This window comes from Lepidochelys kempii, chromosome 20 (assembly GCF_965140285.1).
Source record: "Lepidochelys kempii isolate rLepKem1 chromosome 20, rLepKem1.hap1, whole genome shotgun sequence".
In the NCBI taxonomy this organism is placed as follows: Eukaryota; Metazoa; Chordata; order Testudines; family Cheloniidae; genus Lepidochelys; species Lepidochelys kempii.
The window spans coordinates 23,633,047-23,654,190 of NC_136399.1; the positions used below are offsets into that span (position 1 = coordinate 23,633,047).

General features: G+C 48.4%; 1 protein-coding gene across 1 annotated transcript in view; it reads left to right on the top strand.

Annotated features, from left to right (window-relative positions):
* LOC140900623 (venom factor) overlaps positions 1-8,477 on the top strand; it is a 52,213-nt gene extending 43,736 nt beyond the window's left edge. Inside the window, exons 33-40 of the mRNA XM_073318131.2 lie at positions 685-772; positions 1,280-1,369; positions 1,696-1,801; positions 3,150-3,239; positions 3,529-3,615; positions 5,221-5,304; positions 5,397-5,532; positions 8,336-8,477. Of these exons, the coding sequence (XP_073174232.1) occupies positions 685-772; positions 1,280-1,369; positions 1,696-1,801; positions 3,150-3,239; positions 3,529-3,615; positions 5,221-5,304; positions 5,397-5,532; positions 8,336-8,477 (823 nt within the window). The remainder of the gene's footprint in view (positions 1-684; positions 773-1,279; positions 1,370-1,695; positions 1,802-3,149; positions 3,240-3,528; positions 3,616-5,220; positions 5,305-5,396; positions 5,533-8,335) is intronic.
* The last annotated feature ends 12,667 nt before the right edge of the window (positions 8,478-21,144 follow it).

Genomic DNA, 21,144 nt, shown 5'->3' on the forward strand with positions numbered 1-21,144 from the left:
CCAGAGCCTGTGGATTTGCAGCCATGACATATTTGAAACAGACGCATTTCCCACTCAAATAGGGAAGGCAGGCCCGCATTGGAGTGTAAAAATACTATATGTTGCTTTGTTTTCTTTCCCATGCAAATCGACTTGGTTTTTTTTTTTAATTTTGAAAATTTGAATCAAATTGCAAAGAATATTTGGTTTTGAGGTTTTTAATTTTTCACTGTCCCTCATTGCAACTGGAGCATCTAAGCAAGAAAAAGGACCCAGATCTACAGAAGTATTTAAGTGGCCGAATAATGGAGATAGGTGCCTCGTGGGGAGTTAAGTGTCTCACTCTCATTGACTTTCAGTGGGAGTTAGGCACCTAACCTGCTGATCTGCTTTGGTAAAACTCTTTAGGTTAGTTTTACTCGTCGTAAATCTGGCCCTAAATGCCTCAGACAGATGGGCTTTACCGCTTAATACCATACTGTGTTGGTGGGAGCTTCAGAAATGTATGGATACTGTGGGGAGAGATAGAGGGGTGTATGTGGGGAGAGAGAGAGAGATAGATGGGTGTATATGGGGATGGATGGTCACAGGCTATAGATTTTCCTAGAGGACAGCAGAAGAAATATTAAGAACTGGCAAGTCAATTTCAAAATGGGTTTCTCAGTGTTAAATTTTGGTGCAAGGGCATTTGCTTTTCCCCACTAGGTACCTCGGAGTGGTTGATGCCACAATGTCGATCCTCGATGTCTCCATGCTCACGGGCTTCTCGCCAGATTTGGATGATCTGACCAGAGTACGTTGGCATCATCCAAGCTATTCAGTAGAACAGGAAGGCCCAGGCTAAGCAGAGCTTAAAGCTCCAGCTGGGGGAGGTTCTTCCCACTGTCTGAGACATGGAAGCTACACGAGTCGGTTAGCAGCTGGATGGCTCAAGGCATTGGGACATGGAGCCTTTCAGTTGTAGGACGGCAGGTCTCCTCTGATCAGCAATGGAAACTCGTTACCATCAGGCAGTATTGTGTTGTATGTGAAATCGGCCCCCATGCATACAGAAATCATGATCGTCCGTGAGGACTGTACCTGGGACCTTTAGCCTGACCCTCTTGCACTTGACCTAAAGCAATAACCCTTTCAGCTCGAAGTAGGGTCGGGCATTATGCAGGCCTGCCACTAGAGGGACATATGATCTCATCCATATTATATGGCTTAGTAGTGGGGCTTGACTCATTTTGGTGCGGCTTCAGGATTTTGCGTCCCTGCCTTACCGTGATGCTTCTTGCTTTTCCTTCATTGTGTTTAGCTTTCCAGAGGGGTTGACAGATACATTTCCAAGTATGAAATTGACCGCTCTCCTTCGGACAGAAGCACCCTCATCATCTACCTGGACAAGGTAAGACTTTACAAGGGCGTTCTCTGATCTTGTGTTAAATTCAGGAACTACTGCTGCAGGCTCCTGCTTTAGCCAAATTGCACTCCTGGGTGTCCCCAGAGACGCCCAGGTATAACTGATGGCAGAATCGCCCGCAGGATAAATTGTGCACAGGTCCTGTGGTCTTTAATGGGAGATGCACCAGCTAACACCAACAGCTGAATCTGATCCCCCGTGTATCACCCTTTCTCCTTCAACCTTTCTCTCTTTCATGCCTTTTTGTCTCCTCTGCCATTTCTTCCTTTCCAAAGACCTAAGCATTCCTTTTCTGTTCTTTCCCCACCCAGGTTTCACATATGGAGGAGGAATGCCTGCAGTTTAAAGCTCATCAATTTTTCGAAGTTGGTCTCATTCAGCCGGGGTCTGTCAAAGTCTATGAGTATTACTCTTTAGGTAACAGTGAGCTGTATCTTTTCTCATCACTGGGGTCATGCCCAATATGTCCCTTTCCCCAGACACTCAGAGTTTTCTGTTATCATGGCAGCAAACATGTTATGGGAATACGGAAATTGATCAGATGCATGAATAAGAAAAACACCAGTAGTGACAAGAATTCTCATTCTTCATGCTTCAAAGCATGAGCTGATCACCAGTCAGGAGGAGGAAAGAACGGACAAGCACTGTGGCACAGTAAGGTGCATTTCATGCCTTCCTGTGTAGTATCTGGTAGAAAGGTGAGTCAGGAAATTCATATCCGGATCCAAACTTCCACAAAGCTTGGGCTGCTCAGAAGTTGAGGGCAATAAATCGTTGGAACATGCTACCCCAGGAAATCTCTCGATGTTGTCATGAAATCAAAAAGACATGGTGGGGGAGGTAATGTATTTTATTGGACCAACTTCTGCTGGTGAGAGAGACAAGCTTTTGAGACACACAGAGCTCTTCTTCAGGTCTGGGAAAGGTACTCCAAGCATCACAGTTAAGGGCAAGGTGGAACAGATTGGTTAGCATAAGTAGTTTAGCATTTAGTCTGGCTTTAAAATCTCTCAATCTATGAAATGAAGATACAAGGATTTGATTCAGGATAATCTCTAGATTAAATGGCCAGTTGGTCTCTTCTAGGGCACAGCACCGCCTAGGTCTCCCCAAGAGACTCAAAACATTTAGATCTCTCTCACTGCTCTTCGTCATGATTCACACTTTGCTCAGTCAAAACTCTGGCAATGACCTCAGTGAGACTTTGGCTTGAGTAACGGCTTCAGGGTTGTCCCCTAAGGAGTGGTGGAAGCTTCCCAAAAGTGGGCTGACCCCCGGTGCCTGAACTGGCCCTGCCCCCCTACGCCGCCCCTTTCCCCCGAGGCCCCGCCCCCGCGCTGCATCTTCTCCCTGAGCCCCCCACCCTCAGGCCGCCATTCCCCCGAGGCCCTGCCCTTGCATTGCCAAGCCCCGGCCCTGACACCACCCCTGCTCCCCGAGCCCTGCTCCCGCACCACCTCTTCCCCCAAACACCCTGCCCCCCACTCCCTCCTTTCCTCCCCTCCTCCCTGTTGTTCGCCCTTACGGCCGGTAAAAAGTGATGGGGCCACAGCCCTCCTGACCTCTCCAGTTCCGGTGCCCCTGCTTCCAATCTCTGGATGTCTTTCTAAACAACAGAGCCTGGCTCAGTCACAAGTTATGGGCTTGATGCGGGTATGGCGGGTGCAATTCTACAGTCTGTGTGAGGCAGGGGGTCAGATGAGATCCCAGTTGTGCCTTGAGTCCTTAAAATCTACTAACCTGTGATTCTCTGCTTGTTCTGTAGTGGACCAATGCACCATGTTCTACCGTCTGCCTAAAGAGAGCGGCTTTCTCAATAAGATCTGTCATGGGGATGTTTGTCGGTGCGCGGAGGGTAAGGAGGGTCCTGTTTCTGCTTACATCAGGGCAGGCTAGGATACAGGTTCTTGGAGTATTTAATAACACACCCTAGCTCTCCTATAGTGCCTTTAATGTTTAGATATTTCAGAATTTGGGGAGGCGGAGTTCAAAACCAAACAATTTGGCGAATTTGACATGAATTCGCACAGTATTTCAGTGTCGCTGATTCTGCCTTTTGTGCCGAATGAATTGTGGTTGAAAAATTTCACCCCGGTCTACTTGAATGTCTTCCCTGGTGACTCCCTTCTTTCTCCTCCCCCCAGAAAACTGCTTCCTGCAGCACAAGATGAGGGGTCCCATCACCCTGAACAAACGAATTGAGATGTCATGTGAATCTGGAGTCGATTATGGTAAAACTGCTCTTTGGATCTGCAGAGTCTTACATATGAGAGTAGAGACACGGTCCAGACTTACAGCTGGATCTGAGGTTGAAATAAGGGTAGGTTTTGGATTTACCTGTACAAGAGACTCGTGAGATTTTGGGTCCCCAAAATGACACAAATCTCACAAAATCAGCTGTTTTCATGAGAACTCACCTGCTTTACCAACAAGATCTGGAAAATGGACCTCTTCTGATTTGGAACCCAACCCAGAGCCAAAACCAGAGGGTCTAAGAATTCAAATCCAACCTCTTACTCAGAAATATTCAGATTGAGATCTGATGCTCTTGCTTTGTCCCAGGGCCTGCAGTTCTCCATTTTGACCCAAATAGAAGGTTTACAGTATCAATCTGGAGTCTCCATTGGCCTCTCTGGCCACTCACTCTGTGAACCCCAGTTTAGGTGCAGATCTTGAAGTTATAAATGCAAAGTAATGCACATTGGAAAACATATCCCAACTATACATATAAAATGATGGGGTCTAATTTAGCTGTTCCCACTCAAGAAAGGGATCTTGGAGTCACTGTGGAGAGTTCTCTGAAAACATCCACTCAATGTGCCGTGGCGGTCAAAGAAGCTAACAGAATGTTGGGAATCATTAAGAAAGGGATAGATAATAAGACAGAAAATATCATGTTGCCATATCACGATTACAGATATTTATCTGTATAAATCCATGATATGCCCACGTCTTGAATACTGCGTGCAGATGTGGTCGCCCCATATCAAAAAAGATGTATTGGAATTGGAAAAAGGTCAGAAAAGGGCAACACAAACTATTAGGCCTCTGGAACGGCTTCCATATGAGGAGAGATTAATAAGGCTGGGACTTTTCAGCTTGGAAAAGAGATGACTAAGAGGGGATATGACAGAGGTCTATAAAATCATGACTGGCATGGAGAATAAATAAGGAAATGTTATATACTCCTTCTCATAACACAAGAACTAGGGGTCACCAAAAGAAATTAATAGGTAGCAGGTTTAAAACAAACAAAAGGAAGTATTTTTTCACACAACGCACAGTCAACCTGTAGAACTCCTTGCCAGAGGATGTTGTGAAGGCCAAGATTATAAAAGGGTTCAAAAAAGAACTAGATAAGTTCATGGAAGATAGATCTATCAATGGCTATTAGGCAGGATGGGCAGGAATGGTGTCCCTAACCTCTGTTTGCCAGAAGCTGGGAATGGGCAACATGACATGGATCACTTGATGATTACCTGTTCTGTTCTTTCCCTCTGGGGCACCTGGCATTGGCCACTGTCAGAAGACAGGATATTGGGCTAGATGGACCTTAGGGCTGATCCGGTATGGACGTTCTTATGACAAGCTGTCAAATTGTCCCTTGACTAAACTGTCTGGCTACCACTTATGTCACTATTATCAGCACCAGATTAAAAGAATGATGTGAAACTCCTAAGCCAAGCCCTGGGGAAATCTTAGAACAAATGGAATGGATCAAGGTCTTCTACCCTGTTTAATTAATTCTCTCTGCCTCTCTGTGGGTTGATCACACACCAGTTTCCCTACAGAAAACTGCTACAGTCTTTAACCAGTGTCACTTTCTTCCCCCTCAGTGTATAAAACCAGGCTTGTTGGAACTGAAGAATCAAACAGTTATGACACCTACATGATGAACATTTTGCGAGTCATTAAAACAGGTAAGAGCTCCTCCTTCTGGACACTGATAAACAGGCTCTACTGGCTCCTCTACCAGGAACATCTGACTGACCGTCTTTCTTCTCTTCCTCAGGGACTGATGAAAATCCGCTCGGAGAAACCCGCCCGTTTGTCAGCCACGTGAAGTGCAGGGAGTCTCTGAGGCTGGAGCCTAACAAGGACTACTTGATCTGGGGACTCAGCAGTGACTTGTGGGACTTGAAAACGAAGTAAGTAGCCTACCCTCCGAGCTTCTTCAGGTCTGTGCTGTAGGGCTGGAGATTGCAGATGCAGTTTCGCCTTAGCTAGTGCTAGCGGCCACCCCTGTGTTTCTCTAGCACTAAGCCCAGCTGTAGTGCGGTCAGTGTGTCCAAGTAGTTGTGGGGTTTATCCATCCATAGTCCTTCGGGGCTGAATTGGGGTGAATTACCTGCTAGAAAGGGTGGGAAAATATTAATTTACTGTGCAATTATCATCTCTGTGCCATGATAGAAAATTAATATTTAAGTGTTTCTACATTGCAAAATATGTATTGTTGATAAAAACATGTCAAAGAGACTTAGACTGGTGCATGGCCTGTGTTTTTGGTCCGAGTTTTTACAGCTTCTAGCACACGGGGGCTCTGATACGTGACTCGGGCTCCTAGTTGCGCCCATGAGACAAAGTATTGTTGTTGTTCAGATTTCCGTAGCTATAAAGAGACCCAAACAAACCCCAAGGCAGAAAAACTTTTTCACTAAGAGGGTGGTGAAACACTGGAATGCGTTACCTAGGGAGGTGGTAGAATCTCCTTCCTTAGAGGTTTTTAAGGTCAGGCTTGACAAAGCCCTGGCTGGGATGATTTAACTGGGAATTGGTCCTGCTTTGAGCAGGGGGTTGGACTAGATGACCTTCTGGGGTCCCTTCCAACCCTGATATTCTATGATTCTATGATTCTCAAGAGGCTTCTTTATGATCTATGACTAAGACCCTGATTATGTCACGGAGGTCAGGGAATCTGTGACTTCCAGAGACCTCCGTGACGTTTTCTGGCCCAGGGCTGGAGCTGTCAGCTGGTAGCCCCACAGCTCTCAGCCGCTGCTGGAGGTGGGTCCCCAGCAGCTCCTAGCCACCAGGCAACAGGGGAACCCCGAGCTCCCAGCCGCTGAGAGCGTGGATGGTGGGGTCCCCGAAGTTGCCCAGCTGTAGCAGGTGGCGACAGGATCCCAGCATCCCTAGCAGCTGTGGGTGCTGGATTTTCCTTCCTCCCCATTTTGTCAGGGATATTTTTAGTAAAACTCAGACAGGTCATGGGCTTCCATGAATTTTTGTTTTCTACCCATGACCTGTCTGTGAGTTTTACTAAAAATATCCCTGACAAAATCTGAGCCTTACAATTAGAGCTGGCTGGAAAATAGGCTTTTTTCCATGGAAAATTTCTACTTTTTGGTGAAAAACCAAAATATTTTGGTTTGGAAATGCCGCCGTGGTGCCTCGTGGAATTTGTAGTTTGGATGCCTCATGCTCTAAAGACTGGGCTCCTTGGTCAGACTAAATATCCCATGATGCAATACTTTCTTACCTCTTGGTGAGGGGAGGACATTCCATCATAGGAGTCTCCCGGTGCAATGCACCATGAGATATGTAGTCTGGTTGGGGATTTTGGCCCATAGAGAAGAATGAAACATGAGTAAACCCAACTACATCTCCCATGAGGCACCATGGCAGGACTGCTGAATTGAAATATTTCAGTTTTCAAGCATTTGTTTTTTGAATGGAAAATGTATATTTTCTCCTGAAAGCTGACACTTCACAAAATATTGCATTTAGTCAAATCCCCACTTTTCCACTGATAAAATTGTTTCCATGGAAAATTTTCTACCAGCCCTATTAATAGGGCCCTACCAAATTCACGGTCCATTTTGGTCAATTTCACAGTCATAGCATTTTAGACATTTTTGAATTTCACAATTACAGATATTTAAATCTTAAATTTCACAGTGTTGTCACAAATCATGAATATGTATTTAAAAATATCAACATGTAAAGCCCTTAAGTCAGCATTTCTCAAACTGGGGATCCCGACCCAAAAGGGGGTTGCAAGACTATTGTGGGGGAGGGGGTCACTGTATTGCTACCCTTACTTCTGCCATGCCTTCAGAGCTGGGTGGCCGGAGAGCGACAGCTGCTGGCCGAGACCCCAGCTCTGAAGGCGGTGCAGAACTAGGGGTGGCAATACTGCGACCCGCCCCACACACACACACGAGCCAGATTTCATGATGAAGACCAGATTTCACGGACTGTGACTCATTTTTCATGGCTGTGAACTTGGTAGGGTCCTGCCTATTAGCAATGTTGGGTCAGATTTTTGGGGGGACTTGTTAGGATCTGACGTGATGGGATTATAGCCAGGGACACCCCCTGATGATAGAAAGTGACCAGAGGAGAGGGCCTTTTTAGTATGTGTGACCTGAAACAGTTGCCCTTTGTCTAGTTTATCCAATATCTTCAACTGAGCTTCCTTATTGAGTTGTTACCCCATGGTAGCCCAGGGTCCTCCAAGCCCATAACCAGGGAGTTCCAAAATGGCACCTTCCTCTTTAACAAGGAGGGTGCTGCCTCTTCAGAGACTTCCATCCTAATATATGTGTGGCTGAATGCAGAGCTTTGCATGCATGTAGTCTCTGGCTAGACTCCACCTCCATATTAAAGATAAATGTGGATGCAGTCAGCTCAATTCTTACGCAAGTCAGATGTGGTCCTCAGACTCCAGCCAATGCTGCATCAGGATCCTGGATGAGCTGACGATGGCATGGGTTGAATCTGGGACCTCTGGAACTTAAAGCAGGAGCCTCTACTGCCTGAGCTAAAAGACCCATCTCCGTCAGCCAAGGCTGTAACAGACTCATCAACCTCTGGATGTGGCCCAGCCTGCTCCAGCGTGGGTGTGAGCTACGCCAACAGGGCAAAGCCTGGCCAGCCTTGAGGAGCCACGCAGGTAGATTACTCAGTAAATCCCGAGATCAAAGGTACAAACCTTCTTCTCCATTCCAGCATCACCTATATCATTAACAAGGACACCTGGATCGAGAAGTGGCCAAAAGAGGAAGACTGCCAGGAGGAGGATTTCCAGATCCTGTGCCAGGAATTCGACGAGTTCTCCCAAGCCATGACCATGGCCGGCTGCCCGACTTAAACGCGGCACCAGCACTCGCGGCGAGAGTCCAGATGGGAGGGTTTGAGCTCAGCTACAGCGTCACACAAGGCTGACACATCTTCATTCTGACATTCCTATGCTGTAATATCCCCTACCCTGCTTGCGCTTCCTCTCCTGCCCCCTTACCAATTATTCTATAGATATAAAATGCCTGACTTCTTACAGCGATCTTGTGTGGATTTTTACAAATATCACATAATCTAATGCTACAATACAGCTCATGTGGCTAATTATGAGGGCCATGGGTGCATTAGATTAAGTTAATGTATAAATACCTAAATACCTTCATGGGGAGGAAATGCCAAGTACTAAAAGGCTCGTTAATCTTCTTATATTATTATTTATTTTATTTTATTTGTATTACCATAGCTTGGCTCTACCCAACCTTGGGGTTGGGAAAAGAAGCTGGTGATGATTACTGTATTGCCCAGGGGGCCTCATCAGAGACCAGGACCCCATTTTGCCAGCTGCTGTAATTTAACAGAGCAAAACCACTGTCCCCGCCCCCCGAGGGCCTTACACTCAAAGCATAAGACAAGAGAGAACAGACAGATATTGACAGATGGGGGAGTGCAAGGAAACAAGTATTGCTCAGCCTTGTGGGTGGTGGTCTCTGCACACTAGCAGCCTAACGGTTGTCGAGTTTTTTTTGAGGAGGGATTTGAAGGGGGTGAATGAGGCAGCTTTGCAGATATTTGGCGGGGACGCTGGCACCATGGGCTGATCGGAGGCGAACAGTGACCGCTCTCTAATGAATGAGAGGGGTTAGGTTGGGTGGAAAAACCTAGCAGCAAAAGGTATAACAAGAACCAAAGGCTGGAAGTTAAAGCCAGATAAATTCAAATGAGAAATAAGGAACCAGTTTTTAACAGTAAGGACGATTAACCACTAGAACAAACTCCCAAGGGAAGCGGTGGATTGGCTGCCTCTTCATGTCTTCAAATCAAGACTGGATATACTTTAGTCCAGCACAGGTTCTTGGGCTCAATACAGGGGTAAGTGGGTGAAATTCTCCGGCCGGTGTTATGCAGGAGGTGAGACTAGATGATCTAATGGTCCCCGTTGACCTAAAACTCTGTGAATCAGGTTCGAGGGTAGAGTAAAAGTCCAGAGTAAAGTAGCGAGGAATTTGATGTGTGCCATTTGTCATGTACACCTTGTACACGGTAGGTTGTAGGACTGTTACTAATAGGTCAGACTTCTGTGCCAGATATGGACTGACGGAAGAGCTTCTTTCTCAGAGTGGGACTCCAGATGTGTTCGCTTACACCGTCCTTTAATGCACTGCCAGGAACAGCTGTTAGGAGCTTAAGTAATGTATGTCGCGCATGGCGCCACGTAGTGGCTGAACAGTATAATCCAGTTTAACATTCGATTACTTCTCCCCTTGGTTTTACATTCCTACCATTTACAGGATCACGCATGGGTGGCTCGTAATGGAGGCTGTGGGAGGCTAAGCCTTCCCAAACCTTGCACTGCCGGGGGGGGGGGTGGGCGGCAGTGGCGAATTTGGGGCCCCCGGAAAAATCTCCCCCCTGCCATGGCATCAGGGCTGGCAGGCACAGGCTATTGGGGGGAGGGGCTGGTCTCTTAGCACCCCTCCCCACCCCACCTGGGACCATGGGGGCGGCAGAGAGCAGCGAGCAGGGGCGTGGCCTTGGTTGGCAGAGGTAGGGCAGTGGGCTAGCCTCCCTAAGGGGAAGCTTCACCCGCAGCCCATCCGATCACGCTAGCTTTAAAGTTCAGTATGGCTCAGTCCCTTGAGTGTCTCTGAATCACACTGGTCTTCTAATTACATGACCCAAACATGTCACAGCTTGGTCATCTGGCTGTCCCCCTGTCTCTGGTTGGTTTGGAATCTGTGAGGTGTCATCATCTTGGTCTGCATCCGCCCTCTGTAGAGTTGGCTCTGTTGATTTTTCTTTAGATGTCAAAGGTTTCTCTTGCACTTCTGCACTACTGGTCCCGACCACACATGATCTGGGTGATGACTTCTTTTTCTTCGTGGTAGCTGGAGTTCTCTATCCTTTTTTCTCCAGCCAGTTTGACGCAAAAACACACTCACCGGGTTGTAGACCCAGCAGGTCTCTAACTTAGTGGCATCTGTTATAAAGGTGTTTGTAAACTCTTGTTGCCTCTTTATCTGATTTGGCTACTCTTCATGTCGGGCCACTTTGAAGTCTGATTATTTTCCAGAGCCAGAACTGTAGTTCTGAGTTGTCGTCCCCCCAGGAATTGTATTGGACTACATCTGGTAGCTGCTGTTGGTGCTGATCTACAGCTGAGAAGAACAAGGAATGGATTTTCCCTGCTGTAGGATTTTCTTGGCTGTCTGTACAGCTCTCTCAGCCTCTCCATTTGCTTGTGGATAATGTGGGCTGCTGGTAATATGATCAAAATCCTATTTCGTTTGGAATGATTTCAATACTACTGTGGTGAATTGTGATCTATTGTCCATCACTAGTGGTCCTAGAATACCAAAATGAGTAAAAGGGCTCTTCAGTTTCTCGATAACACTGCCATGTGTTATGTCTTTCGAGTACATTACTTTGATATGTCTGGGAAAATAGCCAACTAAGACCAGGTACTAATGTCCTCTGAATTTGCATAAATCTGCAGCTGGTCTCTTCCAGGGTCTGTGTGGTGGAGATGTTTGGACACGAGATGGTTCAGCAGTGTCTCTTGAGGTTATTTGAACAGGAGCTCCTTTCAAAATCTCAATATCACCAAATTCTCTGTCGAGTTCTTGCACCTTTCTCACTCGGCCCATCATGGCTATCGTGCTGCAGCTGAGAAGGTTGTTGGGTTTTGATCTTTTGACCACATGCACTCTGAATGCCAGCGGTTTGTCTTTGTAAGTTGTTTTTGTGGTGCTCTATTCTAAATACACCTTCAGGGGTGTGTTGAGTGATTTCAGCTCTGGGAGTGGTTGAAGATGATTGAAAGGCCCTTCTGAGACGACAGTCACATCTGCTCCTGAGTCTATTTTAAAATCAGTAGCTTTCCATGAATATTCAGTTTCACTGTCCAGGCTGGCCCTGTTTCATCACACATGGTAGAGCCCAGAAACAATGGCTCTTGATTGTCTATAAACGTAGTCAGCTCCCTGACTGCCCTAGTACAGCAAACATCTGCAAAATGTCCGTATTTTGTGCATTTATTACATATGTTACTGTTAGCTGGACACACGTCTTGAGCTATGAAATTTTTCACATCTTGTTCATTTACTCTGAAATGCTTTGTAGTTAGCCTCAGGGCTTTTTGTGGTGTGTGTTTACAGCATCTAAGCTAGTTTCGGGTGTTTCAATTTGCTCCTGCCTTTTATTCTGCTGTTTGACTAGTTCAGACTTCTTTGCTATCTGTATAGCTGAGGGTAGATTTGTCTGTCTTTAATGGTAGATGCTGTGAAAGGTTCTTTTCTGTTAACCCAATAACCAGCCTGTCTTTGATGTTTTCAGGTTTTGCCATTCCAAAATCAGTTTTCAACCAATGCATGTGAAGCTCTTATAAAAGCTTCAGCATCCTCTCTTAGTTCCTGAATTCTCTAGTGAAAACATGTTCTTTTATAAACCACATTTCTTTGAGGTATAAATAATGCATCAAACATACCCAAAACCCTTTCATAGTCATCTTGTGACTGTCTTCAGTAAAGGTAAAAGATTTAAAGATATGGTCTGCCTGCTTCCCCATAGCATCAATGAAAGATAACTGGATATCTTCACTTTCCTCATGAAATTTTGTAGCAATGTGAAATCTTGCAAAATGTTGCTTCCAGTCTGTCCATTCCAAAGGTCTATCAAAGCTGAAGTTCTCGGGGGCACTGAAGAACTTGAAACCTTTGGTGCTTTGTTCCTTCTGTTTGCAACCTTCATTGCTGTTTCCCTTCCGTTTCTGCTCTCCTGTGGCAGCAGTTCAGTTACCTTTACTTCTTATCATAGAATATCAGGGTTGGAAGGGACCTCAGGAGGTCATCGAGTCCAACCCCCTGCTCAAAGCAGGACCAATCCCTGACACCATGTCATGTCGTGGTTGTATACGGTAGGTTGCAGGACAGACTGTTGTACAGCTATGGACTGGCTGCAGAGCTTCCTTCCCAGAGAGATACACCAGATGTGTGCCCTATAAAATCCTTTAATACACCGCCCGGAAATGTTCTGACCTTAACTAAAGTACGTTACATATGGCTCCACCTAGTGTCTGAACAGTATAGTACCGCTTAGCATTTAACAAGCTAAATAGGAGTCAACAGTGTAACAGTCCTGCAAAAAAAGCAAACACCGTTCTGGGCTGTATTAGCAGGAGTGTTCTAAGCAAGACACAAGAAGTAATTCTTCTGCTCTACTCCGCACTGATTAGACCTCAACTGGAGTATTGGGCCCAGTTCTGGGCACCATGTTTCAGGACAGATGTGGACAAATGTGGATATTAGGAAAAACTGTTTCATTTGGAGGGTGGTGAAGCACTGGACTGTGTTACCTGGTGCGGGGGGGCAGGAGAATCTCTATCCATAGAGGTTTTTAAGGTCCAGCTTTACAAAGCCCTGGCTGGGATGATTTAGTTGGGGTTGGTCCCCCTTTGAGCAGGGGGTTGGACTAGATGACCTCCTGAGGTCTCTTCCAACCCTAATCTTCTATCATTCCATGATTCTGTGAAATTGGAGGAAGTCCAGAGAAGAGCAACAAAAATTATTAAAGGTCTAGAAAACATGACTTATGAGGGATGACTGGAAATATTGGGTTTGTTTAGTCTGGAGAAGAGAAGACTGAGAGGGGACATAAGTTTTCAAGTACATATAAGGTTGTTACAAGGAGGAGGGAGAAAAATTGTTATTAACCTCTGAGAACAGGACAAGAAGAAATGGGCTTAAATTGCAGCAAGGGCAGTTTAGCTTGGACATTAGGAAAAACTTCCAGTCAGGGTGGTTAAGCACTGGAATAAATTGCCTAGGGAGGTTGTAGAATCTCCATTGTTGGAGATTTTTAAGATCAGGTTAGACAAACACCTGTCAGGGATGGTCTAGATAATACTTAGTCCTGCCATGAGTGCAGGGGACTGGACTAGAAGACCTCTCGAGGTCTCTTCCAGTCCTAGGATTCTATGATTCTGTTACACAGTATATATCTTGGTTCCTTTCTAAACAATGTGGCATGAACAGAGAATCCAGGTGGGCCAGAGAGTTTGAAATTCAGAAAACTTTCTGCATAGCTAACAACCACTCCTCTCCTGGGCCCTGAGTAAGCAGTCCCTCTCTACTCTCAGCAAAGCACTTAATATTCTTATCGATTATTCATAATGCGGTAGTGTCTAGGGCCCACCCACTCATAGATTAGGCCTCCATTGTGCTAGGTTCTGTACAAACACAGAACAAAAAGAGGGTCCCTGTCTCTTTGACACATCCTAATGGGACTTAAGCATGTGCTTAAAGTTATACATGTGCTTGACTGAATGGGGATGGACTTCAGTACATGACTAAACACTCTGCCAAATCAGGGCCCTAGTTAACATGTCTCCCAAGGAACTACTTAGGCACAAGGCAGCATTGTCCTCTGGTGAATAAGTTGGAGAACTTCGTCTCAGAAGCTTAAACCACTCTGAGTTTCCAAGTTATTTGGGCTCCTAATGGGATTTTCAGAAGTGCCCAGGCCTGCGGGCTCATCTGCTTGGGCGCTTTTGAAAATCCCACTTGATACCTCTAGATGCCTAAATACCTGTGGAAATCTGCCCCTGGGCCAGCATTCCCAAAGCAGGGTCCCTTGTGCTTTTGAATCCACCTAGAAGCTCTGGAAATGAGGAGGCCGCTTTTCGAAGTCTGAGCTCTCCCAGTGATTCGTGCAGGAACCTCTGACAATCAGGCCACTTGTTTTCAGAGCCTAAAGGTGCCGCCCTGTAGATGCCCCAGTTTGAACACACTGGCTCTTGAGTATCTCTTCCTCCAGCAAAACCAGGTGCTGAGAGCGTGCAAAACAAGGGGGATGCGGACCGGGGTGTGATCTTTGGGGCTGGGAGCTCACAGCCCAGTGGGGTGGGGGGAAGCCTTACCTCCTGTTAATGGAGTCACCTGCACACCCTGCTCTTGAGCACGGTAAAACCTCCAGGCCTGCCAGAGTCGCTGCCAGCAGCATTCCCCCCGAGCGGGGGTGAGACCGCACCCAGCTGTAGCTCAGTGAGGGGGCAGAGCTGAGCCTCTGGCTCAGATGGTTTCCACATGTCAGGATAAGCGCCCCTCTCTTCCCCTGATGTGGCTAGGTGCTGTCATAAGCTTCCTGCTCAACTCACTCTCTTCCCATCGTGTGGCATTCGCTGCCCTGCCTCCCCAGCTGCAGTTGGTATTGACAGCCGCACAGTGCAGGCTCTCTGCTGTATGTGGGCAGGAAGGGCATCGAGCCAGCGCTGGGGTGGGGGGGAGAAGTGGGGTGGGGGGTTGTATCCGGTCAGTGTGGTGAAGCACAGTAAAACAAAACCCTCCATCACATCAGGGGATAAACAAGTGTCACGGGCGAGCGCTGAGAAACCTCAGTGGCTTTGTGGGAGATCGCTGTTTTGTTACCGGTGTGCGTCTGGGGTGTGAAATAAGGGCAGCTTTCCCATAATGCCTTAGCGGCTGGTGCAGAGCACGGCAGCTATTGTCCCACGTGCTGCGGCGCATGTCGGGATAGCCTCCTTCACGGAAGCCTGGGAGATGGGAGGATTGAACCAGCCCAGTTACACGGACTGTCGCTGAATGAATGAAGGGGGTCACAGGATGATCCTGTGTGGAGTCATCTTGTTACAGACTTGAGGTCAATCTGTGGCAGGTGAATCTAACCCCTTGTCCGGCACGTGTTATGCAATCTCCTCTAGCGAGCGGTTCACCTGGGACGTGTGTGGTGGAGTGAAAACGGTGTTAAAATGACAAGCTATCACTTTACATTTGTGAGGGGTTTCCTGGTCCTCCTTGGAAGTCCAGAGGCTCTGTAGGGAAGCATATGATCTGGGTCTTTCAGCAGTCAGTCTGCAGAAAGCCAGCCTACTGGGTTTAGTTCATAGAATCATAGAACTCAACCCAGTAGGCTGGCTTTCTGCAGACTGACTGCTGAAAGACCCAGATCATATGCTTCCCTTGTGTCTTTCTATCTTAAGGAGCAACCTGCTTTGTCTCTCTCTGTCTTTTGGTTCTTGTGCCTTAGGGTTCTGGATTCTAAGACATAGAGAGGTTTTATGTTGCAACCTTCCAACAAGAATATTTTAGGTTTTTATCTAACTTCTCTGCGTGTGTGCCTTGAACGTAACCGTCTGAGTGCTATAACTGAAGGCAGGCGGGCTTAACTGCTTCTCTCACGCTGTAGCATCTTATGCTCTTTGCTCTGGGAAGCCTGAGTTCAGTTCCTGGTGATGATCAAATTATTACACAAGCTCCCACTGAAGTCATCAAAAGTTTGAAGAAGAGCCCTTGGGCTTTTCTTTTTGGCCCTGGTTAAAAATCTACAGCCTTCACACCCCTGCCTGGGGAATTCCTGTCCTACTCACTCTGGTCATAGCCCACCCAACGCAGGCCACGGTATGAGTCAGGTGCAACCAGAAGCTTCAGAGCTCTTGACATGGTGGGGAAGGAGAAGACTCCTGCTGGTGAGAAAGTGGATAAACAGCTTCCATCAGAACCACAGATCCTGATGAGATAACAGGCCTCTTGGTGCTAACGATAGTGGGGCTGGTGAGGAAGTGACTGGGGGTGTGCAAGAGGAGGCGATGAGATACCATACAGAGATGACTCCAGCACAACCACCAACAGGTTGTTACAGAAGGTCACGCTATCCAGATTCAACCGGCCAGGCTTATGAAAGTAACCAACAGCAGCCCTGGAGACTGGGTTTCCAGCAGCCGTGTCATTTGGTGCCATAAGGAAGCAAGCAGTCATCTGAGCCCCCTTCCGTGGGCTAGGAGTTCAATTCCTGCCTGGGGTAGATTTCTAAGAACATCTGGTACGTGTTAGCTGTTCTCACCCTGCTTTCTTTCACAGGATGTGGGCTGGAGGCAGGCACCACTGGGTGAAATCTCCTGGCCTGTCCTATGCAGGAGGTGAGACTAGATGATCAAAATGGTCCCTTCTGGTCTTAACATCAGGGAATCCTGCCCTCCCAACAGGGATCCCGTGTGCTTCCCCAATCCATGCTTGCAGCGCCCAGTAGGTGGCAGGACTCCTGTGATAACGTCTCTCCTTTCATTGGTGTCTGAGCCTGCGTTTGCCCACTGGCCTCAGAATGGTTTCATTGTAAAAGACCAGCCCGGGCTGCTTACTGGGACTGCTGGGCTTACATTGCAGCTGGCGCTGCAATCCTGCTGGACCCGAACGGCTCATCTTTGCAGCCACCCCGGTAGAATAGGTGGCAGCCTCCTTCTGCAGGGTGAAGACACTGAGTCTTCGGCACTGCTCGAGCCACACGGCAGATCTTCTCCTCTTTGCTGAGCATCTCTGCACCCCCAGTTGCTACACGTACTGCTGCTATTTCAATTCCTGGGACCGATGCAGCGCTGGGACATACAGTGGTGCTGTTTGGTTCTTACGCCATCGGCAGGGCGTTTTCTTTCTGCCTTTCATGTTGCTTTCCACAGTATATATGTTGGACCGTGATACCTCGCATTCTCGGTCCATGTCTCTCTCTCTTTCTCCTGCCTCCTGGGTTCCTCTGGCTTGAGCTTGCGTATTTATTCTCTGCTAGTGACTGTCATTGTTTTGATCCTTTCCCTGAACAGTTCAGCTGCCCTTGCTATTTGGATGCATTTCCCTGGGATTAGCTCAGGGTCTCTCAACAATCTTGCCTGTAAGCTGGAATCGCATGTTCCATCAACGCATTTGTGGGGAATCTGTAATGACTCCAAAGTTACGTGTGGACTCCGGAGTTCTCAGCCCTGTAATGTAAGTGTCTCTTCCCTCTTTCTGCTGCTTTTGGCCACCTAATAAACTCTTCTTAAAGAACTCCCAATTTTCATTCCCATTTTTCTGCCTAACTTTTTCCCTCCTGATCAATTTTGTTTATAATTTTCCTTAGTTTTGCTAAACCAGCCCTGTTGAAGGACCAAGTGTGCAAAACCCCACAAATGCGCAGCTACCCGCTTTATAGCCGCAGGTGCATCTACCCCAGACCGTTTTTGCAGGTCACGGACTGGATGCAGATACAATTTTTGTATCGGCACAGGGCTCTACAGGTATCTGTATTATTGGTCAGGACTGTCCTCTGTTTGTCCATATTGAATGTGATCAGGGCATGATCACTGGTCCCGCACCACCGTCTTCCAGTCCAGTGATTAATTCATCTTTATATGACATAATGAGGTCCAAAATAGTTGCCTCGTATCAGGGCCAATACTTTTCGTGTTAGAAAACGATCCTCTATAACTTTTAGAATTTCTAATGATGTTTTCCTCCTGGCTGTCTGAGACCTCCAGCATACGTCTCCCATAAGAACACACTTTTTATTTCCACACATTGCAGGCTGAAGTTTAAGGAGTAACTCATCCTGTTCTCTGGTTTGATCTGGTGTGCTGTAACAGACCCGCACCAGCATCCCCGTCCAGTGCTTTGTTAATGAGCACATGGATCCATACACACTCAAGATCCTGTGAGTCTGAGTTATCAATAACTCAAAAACAAGCAATTAATTAATGCCAAGTGCCAACTCCCCCACACTCCTGTTTTACCCACTCCATCCTTCCTGAACCAGAGATTTTAACATTCCAGTCATGCAAATTGTCCCGCCGCCGAGTTTCAGTGATGCCGTTATATCAAACGTCATCTCCTCCATGGGTGTTTCCAATTCCTCTTGTTGATTACCCACGCCTCTAGCATGAGCACATCAGCAACTGAAAAATATTCCCACGTTCTTCGTCATATCTGCTCCCTTTGCTCACGGAATTTGTCCCACTTTTGCCTCCTAAGCACCCTCCCCTCGTGTTGTTAGTCTAATGCCCTCCTGGCGCTGACTCTGTGGGTGCTCCGGGGCTGGAGCACCCATGGGGAAAAATGGTGGGTGCTGAGCACCCACTGGCAGCCCCCCCGATGAGCTTCCCCCCCGACCCCGGCATCTCCCGTCCACCGGTGTGCAGGAGGCTCTGGGGAAGAGGGGGAAGGAGCAGGGGCAGGAAGAGGTGTGGCGGGGGTGGGGCCTTGGGGGAAGGGGTGGAATGGGAGCATAGCTGGGGGTCAAGCATCCCCTGGCAAACTGGAAAGTGGGCACCTCTGCCAGCTAATCTCCAGCCATGGAGATTAGCCCCCTACCTGTGAGATGCAGGGCATCCCATTCAGAGAGCCACTTCTCCCCCTAAAGTGTGGTCCAGTGTTCCACAAAACATTCAGCTTCCTGCCGGTCGTGTAGCCAATGGGTGACCTCCAGTATTTTCAGCCTTGTCCTGTCGTCTCTCTTTGGAACCAGAAGGATCTCCAAGAAGATAACTTGGACTTTCTTCTTCTTCACCTCCTTTCCCACATCCCTGAAGAGTTTGTTATCTGTATAGTTCCACAAGAGCCCCAGTCCTTGGTTCCCATGGAGAGTTACCAGGCGACTTCATCATCCAAAGGCTCCGAGTGACCTGGCCAATTAATTAAAGGATTTAAAAGGCTGTGCTCTAGTGAGTCAGAGCAAGATACTGAGAGTCAGGACTCCTGGGTTCTCTTCCTCACTCTGGAAGGGGAGTGGGTCTAGCGGGTTAGAGCAGGGAGCCATGATTCCTGTGTTCTGGTCCCAGCCCTTGAAGGGGTCTAGTGCACAAGAGCAGGAAATGCTCGGAGTCAGGACTCCTGGCTTCTATTCCTGGCTCTTGGAGGGGAGGGGTCTTGTGCGTTAGAGCTGGGGCATTGGAAGTCCAGACTCTTAGGGTATGTCTACACTGCAAATGAAAACCCACGGCTGGCCCAGGTCAGCCAGCTCGGGGTAAGGGACTCGGACTAAGGGGCTGTTTAGCTGTGGTGAGATGTTCAGGATCAGGCTGGAGAAAAACCCTGGGATCCGGCGAGTGGGGAGGGACCCGGAGCTCGGGTTCCCGCCTAAGCCAGAACATCTGCACCGCAATTAAACTAGGGTTGCCAACTTTCTAACTGCACAAAACCAAACACCCCTGCCCCGCCCCCTGCCCTGTCCACTCCTGAGGCCCTGCCCTGCCCCGCCCCTTCTCCAGGGCTCCCCGCCCTGCTTGTTCCATCCCCCCTCCCTCTGTCGCTCGCTCTCCCCCACCCTCATTCATTTTCACTGAGCTGGGGTGTAGGAGGGGGACGAGGGCTCCGGCTGGGTGTGTGGGCTCTGGGGTGAGGCTGGGGATAAGGGCTTTGGGGTGCAGGAGAGGGCTCCAGGCTGGGGCAGTTGTTGGAGTGCGGGGGGGAGGGGTATGGGCTCTGGGCTGGGGGTGCAGGCTTCAGGTGGAGCCAGAAATGAGGGGTTCAGGGTGCAGGAGAGGTCTCCAGGCTGGGGCAGGGAGTTAGGATGCAGGGGGTGAGGGCTCAGGCTGGGGGTGTGGGCTCTGGGGTGGGGCCAGGGATGAGGGGTTTGGGATGCAGGAGGGGGTTTGGGCATGAGGTTGGGGTGCGGGGTCCCGGCAGCGCTTACTGCGACTCCCAGGAAGCAGCTACCAGGTCCCTGCGGCCTCTGGGCGCATAGGCAGCCAGGGAAACTCCGCGCGCTGTCCTCGTGCCCACAGGAGCCGCCCCCACAGCTGCCATTGGTCGCGGTTCCCAGCCAATGGAAGCTGCGGAGCCGGCACTCAGGATGGGGGCAGCGCTTGGAGCCTCTCCGGCCGCCCATGCGCATAGAGACCACAGGGACCTGGCAGCTGCTTCTGAGAGCCGCATGGAGCCAGGGCAGGCAGGGAGCCTGCATTAGCCCTGAGCCCCCGCTGCGCTGCTGATGGGATTTCAGCGGTGCCACCCGGAGCCGCCAGGGTCCTTTTCCAGTCAGAAACAGCCCCACGAGCTAAAACAGGCAGGTAGCAAGCGCAGGGGAAGGGGCGATGCGGAGAAGTGTTGCTTTATTTTATTTTCATGACCGTTTTGCGAAGCAAATGCTGAGATCACTGGAGGGCAGAACCCTGAGGGGTGCCTGTTATTGATACAACAAACCCCATTTTATTCAGCCCAACCAGTTGAAGCTGCGCGAGGCCAGAGACACGGCCGGGTTAATCCGTATCCGCAAAAAGACCAGGAGGACTCGGGGCACCTTGGAGGCTAACACGTTTATTGGAGCATCAGCTTTCGTGAGCTAGCTGTGGCTCACGAAAGCTGATGCTCAAAATAAATTTGATAGTTTCTAAGGTGCCCCAAGTCCTCCTGTTCTTTTGGAGGCCAGAGAAGCGTCTCTCTCGGAGAGAAAAAAGAGCTTGAAAAGCCAGATTGTAATGAATTGAGATTCAGACAGAAAGTGATGGTTTCAGTGGTGGGAGTTTGGGGTGGTGAAGCAGGGGACAGACTTGTTCTGTGTCTGTACAGCACGTAGCAAAACGGGATCCTCCTCCAGGACTGGGGTTTAACCTAGAACAACAGGACTTGCTTCTATACTTCAAGTGGGCTGGGGTGGTGTGGGGCACACTGGGGGGCTTGGGTTTGATCCCCATTGATAACTGAGGTAGCTGATTAATTATGAGTCTGGGTGATCTCTAGTGAAGCTCTTGAAGGAGGGAGTTAGTC